The sequence below is a fragment of the Anolis sagrei genome, chromosome 3 (assembly GCF_037176765.1).
Source record: "Anolis sagrei isolate rAnoSag1 chromosome 3, rAnoSag1.mat, whole genome shotgun sequence".
In the NCBI taxonomy this organism is placed as follows: Eukaryota; Metazoa; Chordata; class Lepidosauria; order Squamata; family Dactyloidae; genus Anolis; species Anolis sagrei.
In genome coordinates this window covers 200062091-200084803 of record NC_090023.1, presented here as the reverse complement: position 1 = coordinate 200084803, position 22713 = coordinate 200062091, and the positions used below count along the sequence as shown (strand labels likewise).

General features: G+C 38.4%; 1 protein-coding gene across 1 annotated transcript in view; it reads left to right on the top strand.

Moving 5' to 3' along the window:
- Positions 1–1354: 1354 nt before the first annotated feature.
- Positions 1355–22713, top strand: part of BTBD16 (BTB domain containing 16) — a 71222-nt gene continuing 49863 nt past the window's right edge. The window contains exons 1-7 of the mRNA XM_067466328.1: positions 1355–1741; positions 5691–5757; positions 9778–9937; positions 12318–12435; positions 17905–17978; positions 18869–19012; positions 20691–20819. Of these exons, the coding sequence (XP_067322429.1) occupies positions 1632–1741; positions 5691–5757; positions 9778–9937; positions 12318–12435; positions 17905–17978; positions 18869–19012; positions 20691–20819 (802 nt within the window). The 5' untranslated portion in view covers positions 1355–1631. The remainder of the gene's footprint in view (positions 1742–5690; positions 5758–9777; positions 9938–12317; positions 12436–17904; positions 17979–18868; positions 19013–20690; positions 20820–22713) is intronic.

Sequence of the window (22713 nt, the reverse complement as noted above, 5' to 3'; positions counted from 1 at the left end):
TTGTTCAGTTTCAACAGCTCTAGTGGTTTGTGTGAATGTGTAGATGTTCTTCATGTTGCATATAATCTCAGTGGTCCTGGAGTATACCTCACCCAATAGTCAAAGTAAACAATTCATTACCATGGTTGGGCGAAAAAAATGTATAAATTGTAAAGCCTTCCCTCAGGATGCCCAAAACATAGCCCTGTTAGTCTGGAATGTCAGTACGCAAAGGGACCTTATAGTATCTGAAAGACTAAATGAGAGATGCACCTGAGGAAGCATATATGAAAACTTGTTATCGACTTTGTTCTCTCAGCTGGTCTTGAAGGTGATACATGACGGTAGAGTACATCTCATACCACCTGAATTTACTTTAAAATATTCCAGCCATTTCTACACAAGGTAGGAACAAACCTTAATGTCATTTATGTGCCACACTACTCTGTACTAATAAAACAAATTGGGACACTGCCCCAAGACCCCTCAAAATGATTTTCATGTTTATCACATTGTTTACATTGTGATTCAGGTCATTCCATATAGTATTCACATTTGGTGAAAAACCAATGACAAAGTAATTGGCTCTCCCACCCAAGTGAATATAGTATACATCAAATAGCTTATATTATGAGTCAGACCGTTCCATGTATTTTCCAGATTTTTTTGAAAATCCATTCACCTGTTTTGTCAGAATACACTGACAAACATAAACTTACTGAAACATACACAGAGAAGTCAAGGTGGTGGGTAGCACTGGGGGTGGGTTGAGGGGTAACTCTACTGCGGGTGGCGGGTTGTCTATGTATGTGTATGTGTATATGACTGCATTGTACATGGTTGGTGTATTACTTTTTTAAAAAACTAAAAAAACATACACAGAGATAGGCAGGTCGACAGATAGTATATAGCATGTGAATGTGTGTGTGTGTGTGTGTAGAGAAAGACCAGAAGAAACAAAGCATATGGGCGTAAAAATGAGTTCAAATACATCATGCATTTTAACATTCACTTAAACCATCTTCACATCATTTTAAATCCAAAAGAAGAAACAGCAATGATTTCCATTTTTAGTAGATCTGCTTATACCATATGACAGTTAACTCAAAATAGCTGAAACCCTGCTGAACTCAGTTTTCCTGGACTTCCGTTGAAAGCATTGAAGCATTCCTTTGAGCTCTTCTGATCTCATTAAAACTGAAGTGTGACTAATTCATCAGCATAAGACCTTAAAAGATCTTTGTATTCAAATAGACACTACAATTTTTATTATTATGTTTTTGTACATGTTTTGCATTATTTTTCAGCAATAGATTTTTCAAAAGGAATAGCTTACATAGAAAGGAATACTTTCACATCTGGCTATGTAAGAGAATTGTGTGCAGATATATTTTCTACTGAATTTGATCAAGAAAGGATGAGATCCTGGAGTCTGGAGATGCTGTATTGTGATGGCATAGAAGAAAAATGACATCATAGTTCCCTCTCCATATGCGCGCATCACTGTTTCTCACTGATATAGAGGCCTGAAGTCATATTTTATCCTTAGGAGAAAAGCAGAGGAGGACCTGTAAGCCTTCCTCCAGCAATCCCTACTTATCTCCAATAGAATATAGACTTAAGCCCGTGTACCATTTCTGAACACCACCGACATGTCCCGTTATAAGCATTTCCATGCCAAAACCCGGAAATCCCTAGATTTAGTTCCACTCACTTCTTTTGTTCCTACTGAAACACCTGCTTTAGAAAATACAGCACGCCTGTAAGTAGTTGCTAATGTTTTCTATTCTAAATTTGGAATGGGCAGATGGGTGGGACAGGGATGAAAAGAAACCTCTGCGAACAAAGGTGCTTCATTAGTCACTTCTAGGGATCTATAGAATCTGCAGTGCTGCTGCCAGGAATTCCTTAAGAAAGGAGCTGTGATCGTAAATGAAGGGAAGAAATAAAGGATTCTCTGTGCATATAGTGTTCCCTCACTTATCGCGGGTGTTACGTTCCAGGGCCACCCGTGAAAAGTGAAAATCCACAAAATAGGGACACTATATATGTATATCGCATTCCAAGCGTGAGGAGAAAGCGAGGACAGATTTAAAGGCACTGCACACTTTTTTTTTGCACTAGCTATCTCTGCTTTGCTTTGCAATCTCTCTTGATTGGCTGCCTCTCTCCTGAAGGAGGGTGAAACCCACTTCCACACTCCATCGTTGCCATGAGGTTGGATTAGAATGCTACTCTGGGCAACAGCAATCATTCATAAACTGGAAGGCAAAAACCCGCAAAACAGCGAGTCCACAAAAAGCAAACCGCGAAGTAGCAAGGGAACACTCTATATCTCCCTTACAGCAATACTTATAAGGATTTTATTATCCTATTTGCCTCATTTATAGTTAGCAATAACTTACTATCCCTGTTTTCCAAAAGCAATCAGTTTGCAGAGGGATCATGTAGCTTAGAGAATGAAGCTGATTAGCTTTAGTACACTGAAGCTGCATCTGTACTATAGAGGTAATGCAGTTTGTCACCAATTTAACAGCCATAGCTCAATGCTATGCAATCATAAGAGCTTGGTGTTTTGTTTTTTTGCAAAGTCTATAGCCTTTTATGCCAAAGAAAGCTGGTGTTTTGCCAAACTATAAAACCCAAGGTTCCACAACATTAAGAGCCTGTTATAGCAGTGCCAAACTGCATTAATTAAACAGTGTAAACTTACCTTCAGTCTTTTGTTCAGATGCATAGAGTGAACTTCATGGGAACATATTTTTATAGACAGACTGTATGTGTGAACAAGGTAGCAATAAAAATGCCGTATATACTTGAGGCTAAGCCGAGTTTTTCAGCCCTTTTTCCAGCTAAAAAAGTCTCCCTCGGCTTATAATGGGGTCATAATGGGGTCAAGGCTCCGAGCTATTGCTTGCAATATATAATGCATTACTCTCTCCTTCCTTAACAGTGTGTTTTGTTTTCCAAAGCCTCCCTCACTCTGCTTCTCCTATGAAGCTGGAGTTTCCCCTTTTGGAAACTCTTACTTTTCTAAGAGGGAGAGAGAAGAAGGGAATGTTTTGAAAAGGGAATGGAGGGGGAGAGCCCTTGCAAGTCAGCAAGAAGAAAAAGACTGCATGGGTGGGAGGGGAAGAAAAAGATAAAGACTCTTGCAAATCTGCAAGTTCTATTATTATTATTTAAAAAGAGAGAAGAGAATGTTGTTCATCCTTGGGCAACTGCATGTTTCAAAGCTAGTAAATAATATATAGATTCCCCTCCCCCTTTGAAATCTTTGCAAGCCATGTTATCTGTATATATCTATATGCATATTCATCTTAAATATGTATTTCCCCTGAAATCTTTTGCAAGTCCAATTTCTGTGTATCTAACTGTATTAACTTTATATGTGCATTTTGTTCCTTGGAAGTGTTCACCGGCCCCTGCAATCCCTATAGATCAAAATATAAATTGAGATAATCTGGAGAGGCCCTGCTCTCGGTCCCACCTCCTTCACAGACATGGTTGGTGGAACGAGAGACAGGGCCTTTTCAGTGGTGGCTCCTCGGCTATGGACTTCCCTCCCCAGTGATATTAGATCACCTCCTTCCCTCCTGACTTTCAGAAAAAGTGAAAACATGGCTTTGTGACCAAGCCTTCAGCAACTAGTACAGTAAAATAGATGACTTGGGTTTATGTGTAACAATAATTGGAATGGCCCGACCTTGATTGTGGATAACATGAATTTATAGCTGTAAGTGGTATTATTTATGTTTAAATTTCTTTTAACCTTGTTTAGATTTTTAATTAAATGTTATTTAATTGTTGAATTGTTTAAGGCATTGAATTTTGCCTCTGTGGCAAGCCACTTTGAGTCCACTTCGGGGTCGAGAAAGGCGGACTATTAAATAAATAAATAAATAAATAAATAAATAAGTTTCCATATATGCCTGTTTCTCCCTAGGCGTATAACTCGAGTCAATAAGTTTTCCCAGTTTTTGTGATAAATTTAGGTGCCTCTGTTTACATTCGGGTTGGCTTATATTCAAGTATTTCTGGTGTATATACATGAATAGCAATAAAATATTATCAATAAAATATGATCATTCCCTACATTAAGCTATTTAATGTAGGGGATGAGACATTTCACCCTCCCAGCCACGATTGTGCCAAGGATTATTACCATATTTGAGTCTACTGGCTAAAACAACTTCTTTCTTACTAGGAAACTCACTAGGGACTAGCAATTGGTGGCCTATGAACCATTACCATACTGCTCAAAGAACTAACCATTACTGTTCCACTAACCACTGCTTTGAGCAGCACTCCACCGGGTTAAAAAAAAACTACACATTAACACATAGCTGAGAATCATTTTCTTTTTAACTGACAAACACACAGGCAATGCAATTTCTATCAGGTCTCTTGTACATACTAAAAGTCAGCCACCCCTAACTTAAATTGGAAATTACTTGAAGGCTCATAAAGAGTAAAACAAAATTAGCAGGGGTGGTATTTAAATCTAACATGTGAGAAATGCAACCTGAAACAGAGTAGTCCCCATATGCTTGCTTTGAGTAAAAAAGAAAAAGAAAATAATGTTCAGCTGCAAGCTACATTTAACATATCAACCTAAATCCACTTCTTAGTTCAATTAGAGTAGACTCCTTGAATCAGTGGCATTTATATAATAATGATTTAATAGGTTCCCATTGATTCTGTGATTTTATTCAAGCTTGCATTGCTAGCTTATTTATTTATTTTTATTTATTTCGAACACTTTTACCCCATCCTTCTCAACCCCTAGGGGGACTCAGGGTGGCTTCCAATAATTTGATGCCGCATAATAAAATACAAAACAGCAATTATAACAGTTAAAAGCATACACATTAAGACATAAAGATTAAAACAGTATACTTACAGTCCAGTGAGCTATTACCAGTCTGGTGGCTATTTATCTAGCCATATACTATGATTGGGTACACAGTTAACTTATCCATAATCCACTTCCAAGCCATAGTCAACATTGTCAATTGTCCTTTTAACCTAATTGCCCGAAGGCCTGGTCCCACATCCATGTTTTACCTTATTTCTAAAGGTGAGTAAGGATGATGATAACCTAATTTCCCCGGGAAGTGAATTCCACTGGCGGGGAGGGGGGGCACCACCAAGAAGGCCCTGTCCCTCGTCCCCGCCAAACGTGTTTGAGACAGAGGCAGGGCTGGACCTTTTTAGGCTGGTGTGTAAAAACACAAAGTAAAACCATCTCCTTTTGTGGGGACATAATTTCCATATCATAAAAGAATTAGATTTTGCTTTGGAAGGTGGAGTATCTGAATTCAGGGAATATTTATTTATGTATTTATTTGTTCTTCCAATAGAGGTACATTAATTGATCATCACTGGCTAACACACATTTTGCTGCTTCAAATGTTAGCCCTCTTCTGGGTTTTTTTCCTGCTGATTACAAAATGGACCCAGTTTTCTCCTATCAGCTCTAACTTCTGAGATTCAGAATATATGGCATCTACAGACATCATCTGACCATCCACGGAAAACTATGATAACCATATCTAATTAACTAGAACTGATATATTCTATCCAATGCAACTGTCTGAACAAGCAGTTAACCCCCCCCCCCCCCCCCCAAGGAACAGGCCTAAAAGTCAAAACAATAAGAATTTGTTTTGTTGAGCTGTGTTATTGAAGGCATCTCTTTAAATCTCTAGTTTAATGCTGTCAGCTCCCTTTGTATCCCTGGGAGGTCTTTCACCAAATGAGAAGGAGATTGCAAAGGTAAGTGTGATCATTTCAGATGATAAGAACGCAATGAAACTTCTGTCTAGTCTTCTAAAAATTACTGGTTGCAATTTAATCTATGATGGTTAAAATCCCATAAAATCCCATCATTGAGTTCACTTAAACTTAATTCTGAAGAAATGCATTGCACTTTTATGCAATTTAAAGGGAATGTAGATTGAGCAGCACTCTTCCTATAGGTCCACTTTTGAATGTATTTTGAAGACATTAAAACCAAAGCACTGGAAACACAACTTTAATGGAAAGTCATAGATAATTGTAGCTATACTACATACTTGAAGCCAATGTTTAAAATTCATGAGTTCTTGCCTACTCCAGATACAAAACACTTGGCAATTCAGCCCACAGGTCTCCTTCTCTTCTACGTCCCACTGCCACCAGCAGAACCTCTTTCTTTAGCTTTGACATGTGATTTATTTGAAAACCCTTTCTACTGCTATAACTCCTGTTTTGGATTTTGAGTGTATGTGCAGTGGGCATTCTTAGAAAATGGGGACAACAGAGGGCACAAAACACTCATTTCCTGGAAGACTAGCAGGGGACATTTAAAGGGCTAAGATCCCATATGCAAGGAGGAGGACTGCAAAACACAATCATTCTTTTGAATCTGTTCTCTTTTGTTCAAATCTACATTTCTGGCTTCCAGGAAAGAAAATGCAGCTGTGAACAGTGTCTTAGGGAGCTGGCTGAATACTGGGACATCCTTGGGGATTTATCAAGTATGGAGTTGAGAAATACTTTTTCAGAAATAAACAGGACAGATTCAAACACCTCACAGCTCAAAGGATCTCACCTTCCCCACTAAAACAGGAGAATGGGAGGTGGGACGGGGGAGATTGCACACTCCAGCAATGTTGCCATGCAAGCAGATCCTTAAAATACTATACTTACACAAGGCTGGAAAAAAAAAACTAAAAGATGCCCTTAAATCTGCTGCAAGTTACCAACTTCATAGACCTCTGAGAGGTAAATTGTATTTTTCCTCCTTTGGAAATTGTAGCGATTTTTAAAGGACTCTAAAAATATAATTAATGGAACTATTCAAGAATTTTCTGGTGAGATCAATTCTAAGGGATGAAAGTGAATTAATTTTTTTAAGACTATGCTATAAGAACCATGGAAATTAAAATAGTTTGACATACCTAAGAACTCAATAGCCTTAACATCCTGGGACCACATGGAGCCTCTTGACTGAGTCAAAACAGCAAATAAGACAAGAAGTGACCATAAAGAGTAATCGTAGAGATGAACCATAAAAAATAAAACCATAGAGTTTGAAATACAGCTTGAAATATAGAAAATATGGAAACAACTAAAAGAGCTGTAAGCAAAAGTGAAAGTGACCAAAAGAGGATCTTCAATAAATCTTCAAAAGTTAGATGTCTGGTTTTAAAAAGAAAGATAGCTTGATTACATACATGAGTGCAAAGTCAACAAGACCAAAATTCAAAGATCAGAAAACCCAGTAAGAAACTTTCAAGAAAGAGCCTTTTCCACAAGAAGAGCATCCAAAGTTAAGAACCATTGACCCAGTTAAGAACCATTACAGATGAAATAAAAAGCCAGGATTGATAGGAGAATTGCACAGCCTGAAGATTATCTACAGAAAGGGCAACAAGAGATGAAGAAAGATATTCCACAGATGGCAAACACAATGAGTGGTATTTTGAAGCAGTAGAAACAGCAAAAACAGAAAATAAAAATAATTGAAGAGACTCTCTCCACAGAGAGTCAATCCAACTTCAAAGCTTAGAGTATGCACAAAGAGAGGTTGAGAGGAATATCAAAATTTTATTTATTTATTTATTTATTTATTTACAGTATTTATATTCTGCCCTTCTCACCCTGCAGGGGACTCAGGGCAGATTACAATGTACACATACATGGCAAACATTCAATTCCATAGACACACAACACATATAGACAGACAGTCAGAGGCTACTTTACATTCCAACTTTCCTGGCCACCAGGAGAGCTGTCGCTTCACCGTCCATCTGCAACACTGATGAAGTACTTTCCGCATTCCCCGCATGCTTTGCTGGAGATTTTTTTATTGCCTCGTAAATTTGTTAAATTAACTTCCCCACATATAGGTGGTACCTAAATTTCCTACTTGACAGATGCAACTGTCTTTCGGGTCACAAAGGTCGACAACAAGCTACACAAAATTGGTCAGAAGCTCACTCCGACCCGGGCTGGCTTTGAACTCATGACCTATCGGTCAGTAGTGATCTTAATGCAGCTGACACCCAGCTAGCTGCGCCAAAGTCCCGGTGCAGGAAGTACAGATAACAGCCACAATTTCTGGAAGTAGTGGCTGGAATCTGTGGTAAACCAGAGCAAGTGGTTGAGACTCAAATTGACAGGACTTTTAGGGTCCAATTCCAACATGTAATAAGGAATAAACTTCCAAAAGATGTGGTTGTGTTGTTTACAAGAAAGGAAGTATGAGAGCAAGTTTTAAAATAGAAGACCACGGAGAAAAAGAACATCCAAGAAGGCAAGAAAAGATAGCAACCTCAATAGATCCTGGATAAGGAAAATGTTCAACAACAGCAACAGGCCACTCCACATGATGAAGAATTGGATGACCATCTAATATTTCAAGAACAAGGAACCTAAAGATACTTTAAAAAAATATAAATGGACTTAATTTACCAAACAAGAGGAGAAGAGCTTTTTATTATTTGCGAGTACCGGAAACAAAAAGAAATTCCCACTCAAGATTTATGGATTACAAAAATGATGGACCTGGCAGAAATTGACAAATTGATCAGGTTTAGACAATCACCAAACCCGCCAAAATTTGAAGTAGTTGAATACTGTAATAATTAGAGATTGACAAATTCAGTAGGCTTATACAATCTCCAGATCCTTTCAAATTTGTACAAGAATGGCAGCCTTTTATTGGCTATATAAAAGGAGAAAAGAAAATGAAAATATTGGGTTTTCTATAGCACCAAGGGAAAATTAGTAATACAGGAATGTAGAAATAACAAGAAAACTAAAAATAGAGCAGTCAGTGACAAGAATAACAGGATCCCTGATGGTATCCAAAGGATCCTGGAAAGTTAATCTACCGAAGATAAGTTTTATGTCAAAAAGAGTAGTTTTTTTTTATTATGAAGAGGACAACAGAGACAAGGCAAGAAGTGTTAGTTAGGGCTTTCTGTTTTCCCTTTCTCAAGTTTTCAGTCTCATTTGTTTCAAAACACTGAATAACCACTTTTCTATTATTCGGTTTTAGAAGAAATGTTATTTTTTATTTCTCTCTTTTTTAACATCATAGAAACCTTTTTAGTATTAGACTGCAATGGAAGAAGATGAAAATATAATATGATAAAATGCCCCCGTCCTGTATCCACTCTTGTACTCCTCCCCATTCCTCATATATTTGCAATAAAAATTACATGAAAAAAACTTACATTTTTCAGAGGTCAAGCAGATTAAGTTCAATGACATATACCTTGGCCAAGCAGAGATGAAGTTAGATCCATAATGTACATCACTTCATAACAAACTAATTATGTCCAGAGATAAACACTGTTACAGGTAAAATGCACATTTATTCACACCACCCACCCACACTAAAAGGAAATAAAATACTTCTCATCCCAGGTAAAATGTGCATGCACATACAGAGAAACACACAGAGAAAACATGTCACAGATAAACCATAGATTTCAAGAAAGAACAAACAAACCACACACGAAGCAGCCCTGTATCAGTGCAATAAAATAGGAAATAATCAACAAAACACCTCCTCTCTCTGTCACATGTTTTAAGAACAATTCCTGGAAACACCAACCACCATATCCAAAAATTAACGTACAAAGCCTGGAGACAACAATCCTTCTCACTGTAGTCCATCAACAACTGGTATTTAGTAGTGAGTTGTCAGTGTAACCTGGACTCTTTTCTCCTGCCTTGGGTAAAATAGATTGCTTCAGTACTCACAAAATACCTTTTTGGGGGGAATCATGTGTTTTTTTTCAGATTGCACCTCCCTTGAAACCACGTTTTTTCCGCAACCAAACTGGACACACCAATCGTTGGCAAATTCACCTTAGTCCAACATGTGACCTACTTGGAATTGCACAAGCTACTAAGGCTGCCCAAGTGGGCCTCAATGAGACACTGATGAGAATGATGACAGGTAGGATGGGGACCGAAAATAATGACTACTTTTTTTCCTTTTCATAATAGAGTTTTCTATAAGTTTCTATTATGTGACTGGGTAAGCCTTTGAGTTCTATGGTAACATTCAAAATGTTTGCACTGCTGCCCACAGAAGGGTCATGCAATTGAGCTAATACCTCACATAGACCTGCTTCTATAATCAAAACTGTGAGATTGATCTAGCCAAGTGTGATACAGGAAGCCCTCCTTACCTGACAGGTTAGGAATGGCAGCAGTGTCAAAAAGTGGAATTGATTGAAAAGCGGAACCCAGGATTTATAACTTGCAAATGCATTTTAGCTGCTGAAAAACAAAACTAAAACACCACAATATATTGTTAAGGTGTGCAGAAGCAGTCCCAAGCCAACCTCATAGGCAAGAAGAACTGATGAAAGAGTGAGTTTCTCATCATATTGATGGAAATATGTCTGAAATCTCTAAGAGTTAAAAGAGTGCATCAAAAAGTGAGGCAGCCAAAGGCAAGGGAGCTCTGGAGTAGATATTGTTGCCCTCCAACTCCAGGTAGTCTTGGATGTCACACATTTTCTTGATCCATTTCAAATCGGCAGGATAGAGTTGAGATTGCTATGTTCACCTTGGTGAATGATCTCCGTCTTAACACTGATAGGGGGAGTGTGTCCCTCTTGGTGCTTTTAGATCTATCAGAAGATTTCAATACCATCAACCATGGTATCCTTCTGGGAGGGTGGAAGCTGAGAATCAGAGGCATTATATTGCAGTGGTTCTGGTTGTACCTTTCTGACAGGCTCCAGATGGTGGTGCTTGGGAATAGCTGCTCCTCAAAAATAAGTTGGTATGTACTTTTTAACATTTACATAAAATCTCAGGGAGACATCATCTGAGTGTCACCAACATATTATCAGTATGCTGATGACACATACATTTACTTCTCCATACCTTCATAAATCGTTTTAGCAATAGATAGCATGTCTCCTCTGAATGTATGCCTGGAGAAGGTAATGCACCTGGATGAAGTAAAACAAATTAAAACAGAATCCAGACAAGACAGAGGTGCTTGCTGTTATGAACACTAACCTGTGCGTGGAGATATGTCAACCTGTTCTGGCTGGGGTTACACTCCCCCTGAAAGACTGTGTCTACAGACTGGGAGTGCTTCTGGATCTGTCTCTTTGAATGTCAGCACAGGTAGATGCAACCGTCAGGAGTGCTTACTACCAGCTTTGGCTAATACGCCAGTTGGGCCCCTTCCTAGAACTGGAGGACCTAAAGATGGTAGTGCATGCCCAGGTGACCTCAAAGTTGGACTTCTGCAATGCACATTACATTAAGCTATCTCTGTACCTAGTTTGGAAACTCTAAGCAGTTTAAAACACAAGTAGCCATACTAGTTACAGGGACATCTAGGGGTGTGCATATTCTACTCATATTAAATTACTTAACTGGTTGCCAATTAGTTTCCAGGCAAAGTACAAAGTCTTGGTTTTGACCTTTAAAGCCCTACATAGTTTGGGTCCAAGTTACCAACAGGATCGCCTTCTCCTACACAATCCACCCTTTGGGACACTGAGTTCCTCTGGGCCAGCCACTCCAACCAGCCAGAACCCAACTAGTGACAGTCATCCAGAAGACCTTTTCATCAGCCGCCTCACAACTGTGAAATGACCTGACAGACGAGCTTCAATAGCTAAATCAGCTGTCAGAGTTTAAGACACAGCACAGCATCTATCTCTTCCGACAGGGCTATCCAGTCTGCTTTAACTCTTAATTTTAAAGTCATATATTTTACTGGATGTTGTATGATGATGTTGTTTTTAACTATGTTGTGCCCCACCTTGAGCTGTGAAGAGAGGTGGGTAAGAAAATTATTAATAATAATATGATTATTACATTGAAAAATTCAAAACTGGTTTGCTGGAGAACACCAGTATGCCTGGAGGAATTTGGCTGGAAACCCAGAACACTAACTTCAGTATCAGAAAAAAGAAAAACGTTTGTTGTTCCATAGATCATGTCCTACACCTCCATCCTTTCATTCCGATCTATATGATAGTTTTGCATTAACAATAGATCAATGTTGGGCAAAAGTGGCTCACAATTTTTTTGTGCAGTTTACAAGTGTCTTCACCACTGATGATTATTACTAGGTGAAATATTTAGACTATCTTTGTAAGTAGCCTAAAGACGACTTTCACAACTTTAACAATACAGAGCAGGCATATTGGCAACTGCTGGATCCCAGCAATGTCCCTTTTTGACCAGATCTCCATGCACCACAAGTGACTTACTTGCCCTAAATCAATGTCACCTTTGGAACATCAACAAAACGCTTCCTTATCCTGATATATTACATATCTTTGTTTATTTTTTATTTGCAGTTGACACACCCCTTTCCCTGTCTGAAGGCGAGGCCTTGAAGGCGGGGATGCAGTTTCGGAAAAGGTCTAGCTCACATACCTCGAAAATAGTACAATCAAAGCATATACCCAAACCCAGGTAAATCAGTGGATGCCTGTTCAAAATGTGCAAGTTATTTTACTATGGAAGTGTTTCTTACAGTGTTAGCTGTTAGGCTTAGTTGTTTACAACAAAGAAAACAAATCAGATTCAAGTGGCTGAAGGACATGTTTCTTTTATTTCTGTCAATATTGGTCTGATAGTATGTGAAGGTATACTAGTCTCTCAGTTAACTAGAACTCAAGCAATCAGAACTCTCAGGCAACTAGCAAAAATAATTACACATTGTAATCCTTTAAATTCTGAAAAGCAGTTTTTATAATATAATGAAATTTTGTTACATTATGCTTAGTTTGACTTTGTCTCTATTTGTTTTTCATTACTTTATTTCAATATTAATATCAAGTCAATATAGAGTTTATGAGAGGTTTTGTGTGGGGTATAGTATTACTTAGGCCTATTTTAGTAGTAAATCTCAAGCAACCAGAAACGACATTTATCCAGCATCCAGCAATCTCCATGGGAGCTTACTGTATTAATAATCCCATATGAGATCCCTCCAAATATATAAGGCTGTTTATATCTTGTATTAGGAAAATAGAATCCAAACTTATGGATAATTCTGGCCTGAAAGTATACCTTTGTTGTTGTTGGAGTTTTACTTTTTTTACTTTATTTGTTTGCTTTTTTTATGGATTGGAACCAGAGGAAGTAATTTGAAGTTGGCGTTCATTCATTTCAGTGGGACCTATGTGGCGCTACAGCTAAAGCAGCATCTCCGTCTCCAGCACCCCACCACCCCTCACCTTTTCCTTCATAAACTCACTAGAACAGCAACAATGCACAATGTCTCCTTTTTAAAGAAGGAAGCCGAAGCATAGCTACATTTTCGGGGCCATGATACTATTACAGCCACGAATTTGCCCATTGCACAGTGGGTCCAGTTGCACACTTGACTTTATAACCCGAAGAGCCTTGTGAAATGGGCACCATAGTGCTATGTCCATTCCACAGTGCAAAACTACATGCGATGTCTTGAATGTGCATCATTGCAATTCACTAGAAAGGTTGTGTATCAAGTCACCTGATCTTTCAGCCATTATACTGTTTTTAAAATGTGCACTTGTGATTGCAATTGTTTTTCTGATGTTGTTGTGATTTTAATTTGTTTCATTTTATTTTGTACTAGCTGTCCCTTGCCACGCGTTGGTGTGGCCCACTCTGGTGGTCATAGGGGTTCTGTGTGGGAGGTTTGGCCCTCTGTGATTGTAGGTGAACTACAAATCCCAGCAACTACAACTCCCAAATGTCAAGATTCTCTTTTCCCCAAACTCCACCAGTGTTCACATTTGGGCATATTGAGTATTTGTGTAGAGTTTGGTCCCGATCCATCATTGTTTGAGTCCACAGTGCTCTCTGAATGTAGGTGAACTACAGCTCCAAAACCAAAGGACACTGCCCACCAAACCCTTCCAGTATTTTCTGCTGGCCATGGGAGACCAAGTTAGTTGGTCATGGGAGACCAAGTGTGCCAAATTTGGTTCAATTCCATCATTGGTGGGGTTCAGAATGCTCTTTGATTGTAGGTGAACTATAAATCCCAGCAACTACAACTCCCAAATGAAAAAAATCAAAAATTTTGAGTGAAGGACATACATTGGGTTGTTAGTTGTATGCTGTCCAAATTTGGTGTCAATTGGCCCACTGGTTTTTGAGCTCTGTTAATCCCACAAACGAACATTACATTTTTATTTATATAGATGTTTTAATCTGTATTTTTAGGCTTGTCCCCTTGTAAGCCACCCTGAGTCCCTTTTGGAGATGGTGGCAGGATATATAAATAAAGTTGTTATTATTATTATTATTATTATTATTATTATTATTGATGCCGATACATTGTAATATTGTTGCAGCCTCTGATGCAGGATCTCAGCCAGTTTCTCTATTGAACAATTTAAAATATCTAAGGACTTTTTGAACTCCAAATAATAATAACTCTATTTTTGTATCCCGACACCATCTCCCTGAAGGGACTCGGGGTGGTTTACATGGGGAACAAGTTCAGTCAAACAGAGTTAAAATATTTATATAAATAAAAATGTAATGTTCATTTGTGGGGTTAACATAACTCAACAACTACTGGAAGAATTGCTGCCAAATTTGGCCACAAGACACCTACTAACCCAAGGAGTGACCATCACTCAAAAAAATTGATTTTGTCATTTGGGAGTTGTAGTTTCTGGAATTTATAGTTCACGTACAATAAAAAATCATTCTGAACACCACCAATGATGGAATTGAACCAAACATGGCATATAGGACTCCCATGACCAACAGAAAACACTAGAAGGGTTTGGTGGGCATTGACCTTGAGTTTGGGAGTTGTGGTTCACCTACATCCAGAGAGCACTATGGAATCAAACAATGATGGATCTGGACCAAACTTGGCACGAATATCCCATATGTCCAAATATGATCACAGATGGAGTTTTGGGGAAATAGACCTTGACATTTGGAAGTTGTAGTTACTGGGATTTATAGTTCAGCTACAATCAAAGAGCGTTCTGAAGCCCACCAATGACACAATTGGGGAAAACTTTCCACACAGAACCCCCATGACCAGTAGAAAATATTTAAGGCCATCCAGTCCAACTCCCTTTACCAGGACAAGACGACGTAATTAAAGCCCTCCTGACAAAGAGCCATCCAGCCATAGATATAGATAGATATGATGCGCACACACAGATATAGTATCATAAATTTTAAAGGGACCCCTAAAGAAAGACAATTACATGTTGCATGTTCCAGAGTAGGCAAACCAGACAATCTCCACATCAACACTGAGAAAGAAACAACAAGAAATACTGTTTACCCACAAGCATCAAGACATTACATATATTAGAAGCACTTTCTCATTACTTTATTTTCCAGATCACTAGACTGGGCCACAGCAATGCGTGGCAGGGGATGGCTAGTACACAATAAAATACATACGCAACATCATAAAACAATGAGAAACATAATCATACAGCAACCAGTATATGAGCATAATGGATGTTCCTGAATAAAGGGCTGAAGGAAGGCTTGTGCAATACAACTGCCTGAACAAGGGCTGATGGTAAAATGTGAGAGGTAGATAATAAATTAAGGCTGAGAGGACTTTAATTCCTCAGATTAATACAGTACAGCTCAAGGGCAGGGACAATAGTAAAGTGCAAGAGTGGAGAATGAGGTTATGGTTAGCCCAGATCAATAGCTCAGGTCAATAATTTGGTTCTGGCTTCTCCATCTTGTAAACCAGAGGGCCAGCAAACTTTCCACTACTGAAGATTACAACCCACGGAGAATAATTTGTGGGGAAACATATGTGGGTAGTACATAAGGATGAAGTTACTATATCCAGAGACAAGCTGTGGAGAATCCACCCATCTGTTTCTGTCATTCCCTTCTCTCTCCCTCCCTTTTTGTTCCTCTTCTTCTTCTCCACCTAGTGGACTGTTGGTGAAGAGAAGAGCTGCTTTGCAGAAACCTGAACCTGATTTCTTCGAGGGCTTTTAAAGTTTGGAAGTGGTGGCAAATTGCATACAGCTGTTTTAATCCATGGAGGTCTTCTATTGAGTGTTTCATTTGCTCTCAAAGGCAATCTGTTCCCAATTGAGTCTATGAACTACAAAAACTATCACTTTACCACTCGTATCCTGAAAAGATATTCATGGTCCTCATGTTGCTCATACTAAAAAGCCAGGATAGAGGATGTATAACAAAATTCTCTTTACACATTATACTTCTTTTTATTATATTAAGCATGTTTCATGGACACTTGTTTGTAACAAAGCTGTTAACAAGCACTCTTTCATTCAAGAGGTATTCAACATGTTTGAATGATATTGGAATTATTTATCCTATTTGTTATTTTGTGAATTTCCAATATTGCCCAAGAAGATTATTTTCCAAGCCACTGTGAACTGTTGGCTGATTTGAAGAAAGATATCTATCTTATATTATTTTGTGTAAAATAATGCATTGTAAAAGAATTTTCCCCTCATACCTGATTTCATTAAATATTGAAAAGGTCTATTTGTTTTCATGGAAGTGCCAACAGACTCGGAGCCAAATAATTAATAGCTCCAATTTTAAGTACTTTGCTGTGCATAGATTGGCAGGTATTGGTGGTACTTTCAACATAAGAAAAAATATAAACTTAGTATGTTAAGTTCTCCCTCTCTACAAAAACATTGTTAGTTTTCAAAAATTCAAAGGATCCTAAAAACTGTTTATTCTTTGATCAGGAAGCAGTTAGGATTCCAACTTTTATTTGAGCAATGATGGCTTCTTGTTTTCCCCCTTGCAGTTCTCACTAAATGTTCATTTCTAAGGCAGCCATACTCTGAAACACACAAGCTATAAAATTCCCACCGATGGGAGTCATCGAAGAAAAATATATGGTGGACACGATAAAGAGAACTGCCCAGCCTTAGACCTTCTCCTTTTGCACACGGAAACCCTTTTGATAATATTTATTTATTTATTTATTTATTTATTTACAGTATTTATATTCCACCCTTCTCACCCGAAGGGGACTCAGGGAGGATCACAATGTATAATACATGGTAAACATTCAATGCCATTTTTGACATACAAGACATACATACAGATAGAGGCCATTCAGGAGTTCTTCCACTTCGGATCCCGGAGGTTGCTTCATTCGGCCACAGGGAGAGCTGTCGCTTTGTCCACTATGATGTCGAGCCTTTTTGATCGTAGTATTTCCTCCTTGCTCTCGGGCATTTTTATGGTGTCATAAAGTAGCCTCCCCGCTTTAAGCGGTCCCTAATTTCTCTACCCACAGCTCACAGCTGCTTTTTGAACTGCTTAGGTCGACAGTGAGTTGGGCATTTTTAACAACTTTTTAAAAAACAGCTATCAACACTCGGGCACTCAACCCCGACTCGGGCTTCGAACTTGCCACCTTTTGGTCAGCAGTGATTTATTGCAGCTGATTAAACAATTTTGCTACCATAATTTCTGTCTAAGCAATTATGTATAATGAAGTTCAATAAGCAAAATTTTTTCACAACCACCAAGAGCATCACAAAAAAAAAAAGATTTTTGCAGTACCATTGTGATCATTTGCTTCTTGAAGGAGGCTTTCCTCAGTTATTTCTAAGTTAACTGGATTTATTGGTACTTTCATTATCTTTTGTGCACCTGTAAAGTTAATTTCTTTTGCAGTTTTCCCCTCTAATCATTTTTTCTTGTTATTTGTTTCTAAAATGTCATTTATTTTTTGGTATTCAAAAGAGGAAAATACATTTTAATATACCATATATCATATATCCAGAGATGGGAAAGAAAAAGATGAAATTTTCTACAATATTACTCCATCCAAATTCACTGAGAGTGTGTACTCATTTTGCAGCCACAGACTAAATCCTTTAATGTGCATAACATTAGAAACATTCTAGAAGTATGTAAATCTCTTTTCCTTCTTCCTTTTTCTTCATTGAGGATTTTGCCCCAAGGAGACCCACATGAGATGCTTTTTTCTTTTACACAGAAGATCACTGAGGGCATGGAACCAGGTGAGTAGTACTACTTTAAATGCTTACAGTGACGTATCTAGGGTTGGTGTCCCATGGAACTCCTCTCATACTGGATCATACCACGATACTCGAGCTAAAAGACCAGAATATTTGACAAAATTAGGGACTATAAAAGCCAGTAGCAATGTAAACAATAGTACATGCTTAAAATGTCACTGCAATTAAGTAATAATGACAGCTCTAACCAAAGTACATGTCAATTTTTTTCTTGTTGTGTGTCTTTATATCATTTCCAAATCAATTGTGAGAAGAAATTTACCTTTGCTTTCTTTGGGACAGAAAGATTGTGACTTTCCAAAGTCACCCAGTGAGTTTCAGGGAAAGGGTTAAAAAAATAGGATAGAATTTTAGCCTTGTAAGTATAGTGATGGTGTATGCTGAGTTTAAATTTAAAGATAGTGATGCTGGGGAAAATGGAAAGAAAAAGGAAGAGGGCAAGATGAATGGATGTTATCCTTGAAGTGACTGGCTTGACCTAAAGGAGCTGGGGGTGGCAACAGCTGACAGGGAGCTCTGGCGTGGGCTGGTCCATGAAGTCACAAAGAGTCGGAAATGACTGAACAAATTAACAACAACAACAAACACTGAGTTTACTAAGTATTGTGACAGTGTACACTGGTTTTGTGTTTATAATTAACTATAGTGATTTTTTTTTAAATAGAAAAGTGCCTTCTGGAGAAAAACTGCACAATTTTTTTGTAGATAGTCACTTGGTATCACCCCTTTTGATGGTGTCACATGGTGGGGTCCACACTCTCTGTGTCCCTTTAGTGACGCCACTTAACTTGGTGTCTGCTGGCTGTTGTAACTAGCCTATCACCTCTTGGTAGTACTCTCAACTGCCATTTTTTTCTTTTTTATCTCCTTAGATGTCATATTGGAGTGCTTGGACTTTGAATGGGAACTTCATCGCATGTACTTCTTTAAATCCCAGGTCCTCTCGCAGCTACTTGCTGTAGCTGTAAAGAATACTGATTTAGATACTACAGACAGTAGTTCCAAAGTCAACAAAGGTACTGCATTAGAAGTAATTCCAACATGTATATATTTGTGTTTATATATTGCTTGTATTGGCAAAAGTATGATAGCTGGGACCCAATGCTGGTTGCGCAATGCGGGTCAGAATTAGAGAAGTGAAGACGTGCACGAGATAGCGTTGAGTTATAGCACACTTCATCCACATGTAATTCAGTTAAGTTTGAGTGAAAGTGAAGAATGGTTAAAAAATGGCAGTTACTAAAAGCTGAGAATAAATCCGCCGTATTGCCCATGTCTTTGCTTCTATAATTCTGACCTGGGTCGCGCAACCAGCATTGGATCCCAGCTATCATACTTTTGTCCTTATATTTAAGGGCTTGTCCAGATTGGTGGAACAAATGTATGATTCTTGATTTTAAATATTCAAAGGATGTTTCTGTGGTCATGGGTTATTTTCTGACAATTTTCTGACAATTTTCAGCACCAGCTGCAATGTTCTATTCCCACCGTTGAGTACACTATACATTTAATGCAGTTTGACACTACTTTAACTGCTATGGATCAAGGCTATGTAATCCTGGGAACTATAGTTTGATGAGGCATTAGCAGTTTTTGGTAGAGAAGCCTAAAGGCTTTGTAATGCTACAAATCCCATGATTCTTCTGTAGCACTGAGCCATGGCAGTTCAAGTGTTAAACCACATTAATTTTACAGAGTAGGTGCACTCTGGGATAATTTTTAATTCCCAGATTGAGCAGAATATAAATGTATCATTCTCTGTGCTTTCTTTTTAAATCTTTTTTTAACAATATTAGATTGTCATGTTATAGTTTCCTTTCTTTTTAATTGTTTACTTTTTGTTGTGCTTTAAACATTTGCAGCGTCTAACTGTTTAGTGGGCCTGCCATATCAGAGTCAACTGGAAAGCACATAATGATAATCTATTTTTTGCAAAAGTATGATAGCTGGGACCCTATGCTACGTTAGTTGTGCAACGCGGTTCTGAATTAATGAGGGGAAGACGTGTGCGACACAGAGCAGCGAATGAGAGACGCAGGTGCGAGAGAGTCATGGCAACATAGTTCACCAGAAAGGGGGACAGGAAACAGTGGAGCATGCTGATGTAGCCTATCCGGATATCCTATGCAAGCACATTCAAATAGGTAGTTGCATTGGAAGGGAGGGTTTGGCAAAAACATGGAAGCATTTAATAATCTTTTGACACAGATTGCTCATTTCTATCCCATTAAAGGTCTTCATAAGCCGTGGTTTATCATTTCACATTAAATAACTGTTACATTACTTCAGTCTTTTCACACTAAATAACTGTTAGATTACTTGCGTCTTATCCTGTCGAACGTGAGCTAAATTACTTCACTGCTATCCTACTGCAGCTGCGTCTATGACTCGCAGCATTGTCTTGCGCACGTCTTCCCCTCATTAATTCAGACCCACATTGTGCAACTAGCATAGGGTCCCAGTTATCATACTTTTGCCCTATTTTTCCCCTGTGTTTATGAGTAATTAAGTACTATTAATCTACATTCAGCTAACAATTCAGACTGAATAATTCTCTGTTGCCATTATACTAGCTGCTGGACCTGATCAAGTTTTGTTACTCAGTCCCCATTTAGTTCAGTATATTATTGTCTCTTCAGTCAGTGCTCTTCAGGTTCTATACCAATATTCCTGTGTTCACAATGTTTTTGGCAGAATTCAAGTGCTACTATAAACAGTATCTACTATCTGCTCGGAAACATGCAGAAATCTCCCAACCGCAGAAAAGAATGACCAAAGTCACAATTGCCTTGGAGATCAATGATCCAGATGTCACTCGATTTGGTAATATCGTTATTTTGTCTGGCGATATCTACAAGCCTAAATATTAATTCACAGCACCTTATATTGGCTGCTTGTTTTGGAAGGTGTTAAGGATTGGAGGCACAATTTGAGTTAACTTGGGAAATTATAGATTCTTTGGTCATTATATATTCTTCACGAAGATACCTACACGGTCTTTCCCTATAAAACAGGATGGGGAAACATAACAGTATGACAGTTTTTTTAAAACATTGTGGACTACAACCCCCATAATCTCTGAACACTGGTCATACTCCTGAACCTGATATCTTAGAGTTCAGTCACATAATGGAATATTATGATATTCCCGTAACTGATACAGGTTTGACATCACATCACTAACTGCACTGGCTCAGTGCTATGGAATCCTGTTACAGTATTTGTAGTTTGGTGAGACACCAGCACTCTTTTCCATGGAAAGCTAAATATCTTGTAAAGCAACAACTCCCATTATACCATAGCATTGAGACGTGTCAAACTACATTAATTGTACCATTCTAGATAAATCACTGGATATTCTCTACTTGTTTTAAAATGAATGGATCCCATTAATTGTCCTAATTAAGTTTTTTTCTTTGCAAACCCCTGAATAACAGGAGTGTGTACGTATGAATGTGTGTGTGTAAGAGAGAGAGAGACAGAACGCATTTGTGCTGGTTCCAGTCAGGTCCATATGTACCTACTTTTGAGTTTTAAAAAGTATCTTAAATTATATGTGGCTTATTATATAATGTGATTTTTCTTGATATGTGGTTGTTGTTGTTGTTGTTGTTGTTGTTGTTGTTGTTGTTGTTGTTCTAATCCTGGAACAACAGCCTTGGGACTCAAAGGTATCTTACAAAAGTTAAAGCTGTTAAAGTAAAAAAGTATTCATGGGAGGTACATTCTGGGACTTTGCGTGGATACGTAAAACTGCAGATAATAGCAACCTGTATTGAAATAAAGGACTTTTGGTCCAAGAATACCACAGAGTCAATCTGGATGACCTAGAAAAAGCTGAGAGGTGAAATATTTTGTCAGAAGTGGATACATGATATTGGCCCATAGATATGAAACTCATAGGTGTGAAAAGGCTCCCTAGTCGAGCTCATGCAACTGGTCTCAGAGGTGTCGTTGGAGTCACCTGGGCTTTTGCTTCTGGGTGACTTCCAACAAACCACAGCACCTCTTCCTAGATTTGGAGGACCTAAAGATGGTAGTGCATCCACTGATAACCTCAAGGATGGACTTCTTCAATGAGCTTTACATTGGGCTATCTTTGTACCAAGTTCAGAAACTCCTGTTTATTCAAAATACGACAGCCAGTTTGGTTATAGGAACATCCAGGAGTGAACATATTACACCTGTCCTAAAGTAACTCCACTGTCTGCCAATTAGTTTCCAGGCAAAGTACAAAGTGTTGGTTTTGACCTTTAAAGCCCTACATAGTTTGGGTGCAGGTTACCTGCAGGAGAGTACAATCCCCCCCCCCCCACACACACACACTTAGTTCCTCTGTCAGGCATCTGCTCCAGTCTGCCTGAGCCTGACTGGTGACCACCACCCAGAGGATCTTTTCATCAGCCACTATGAAGTATTGGCTCTGCCTTTTCCTCTCCTCTGCTTCAGTTCCCCCTGTTCATAGATTTTTCCCAATAGTGAAAATAACTTCCTTTGTATTAGTTTTGGATGGAGCTTAAAATCCCCCCAGAGGCCTGCGTTAGTTGGTCTATTCAATTTGCCTGTATAGAGCATTCTTGTTGGACTCCTCCTTTTTCTACAGTCACTGTTTAGATAATTGTTTAGATAATTGTTTTTGTGATGATGTAACCCGCCTCGAGCCACGGAGAAAGGTGGGTAAGAAATAATAATAATAATAATAATAATAATAATAATA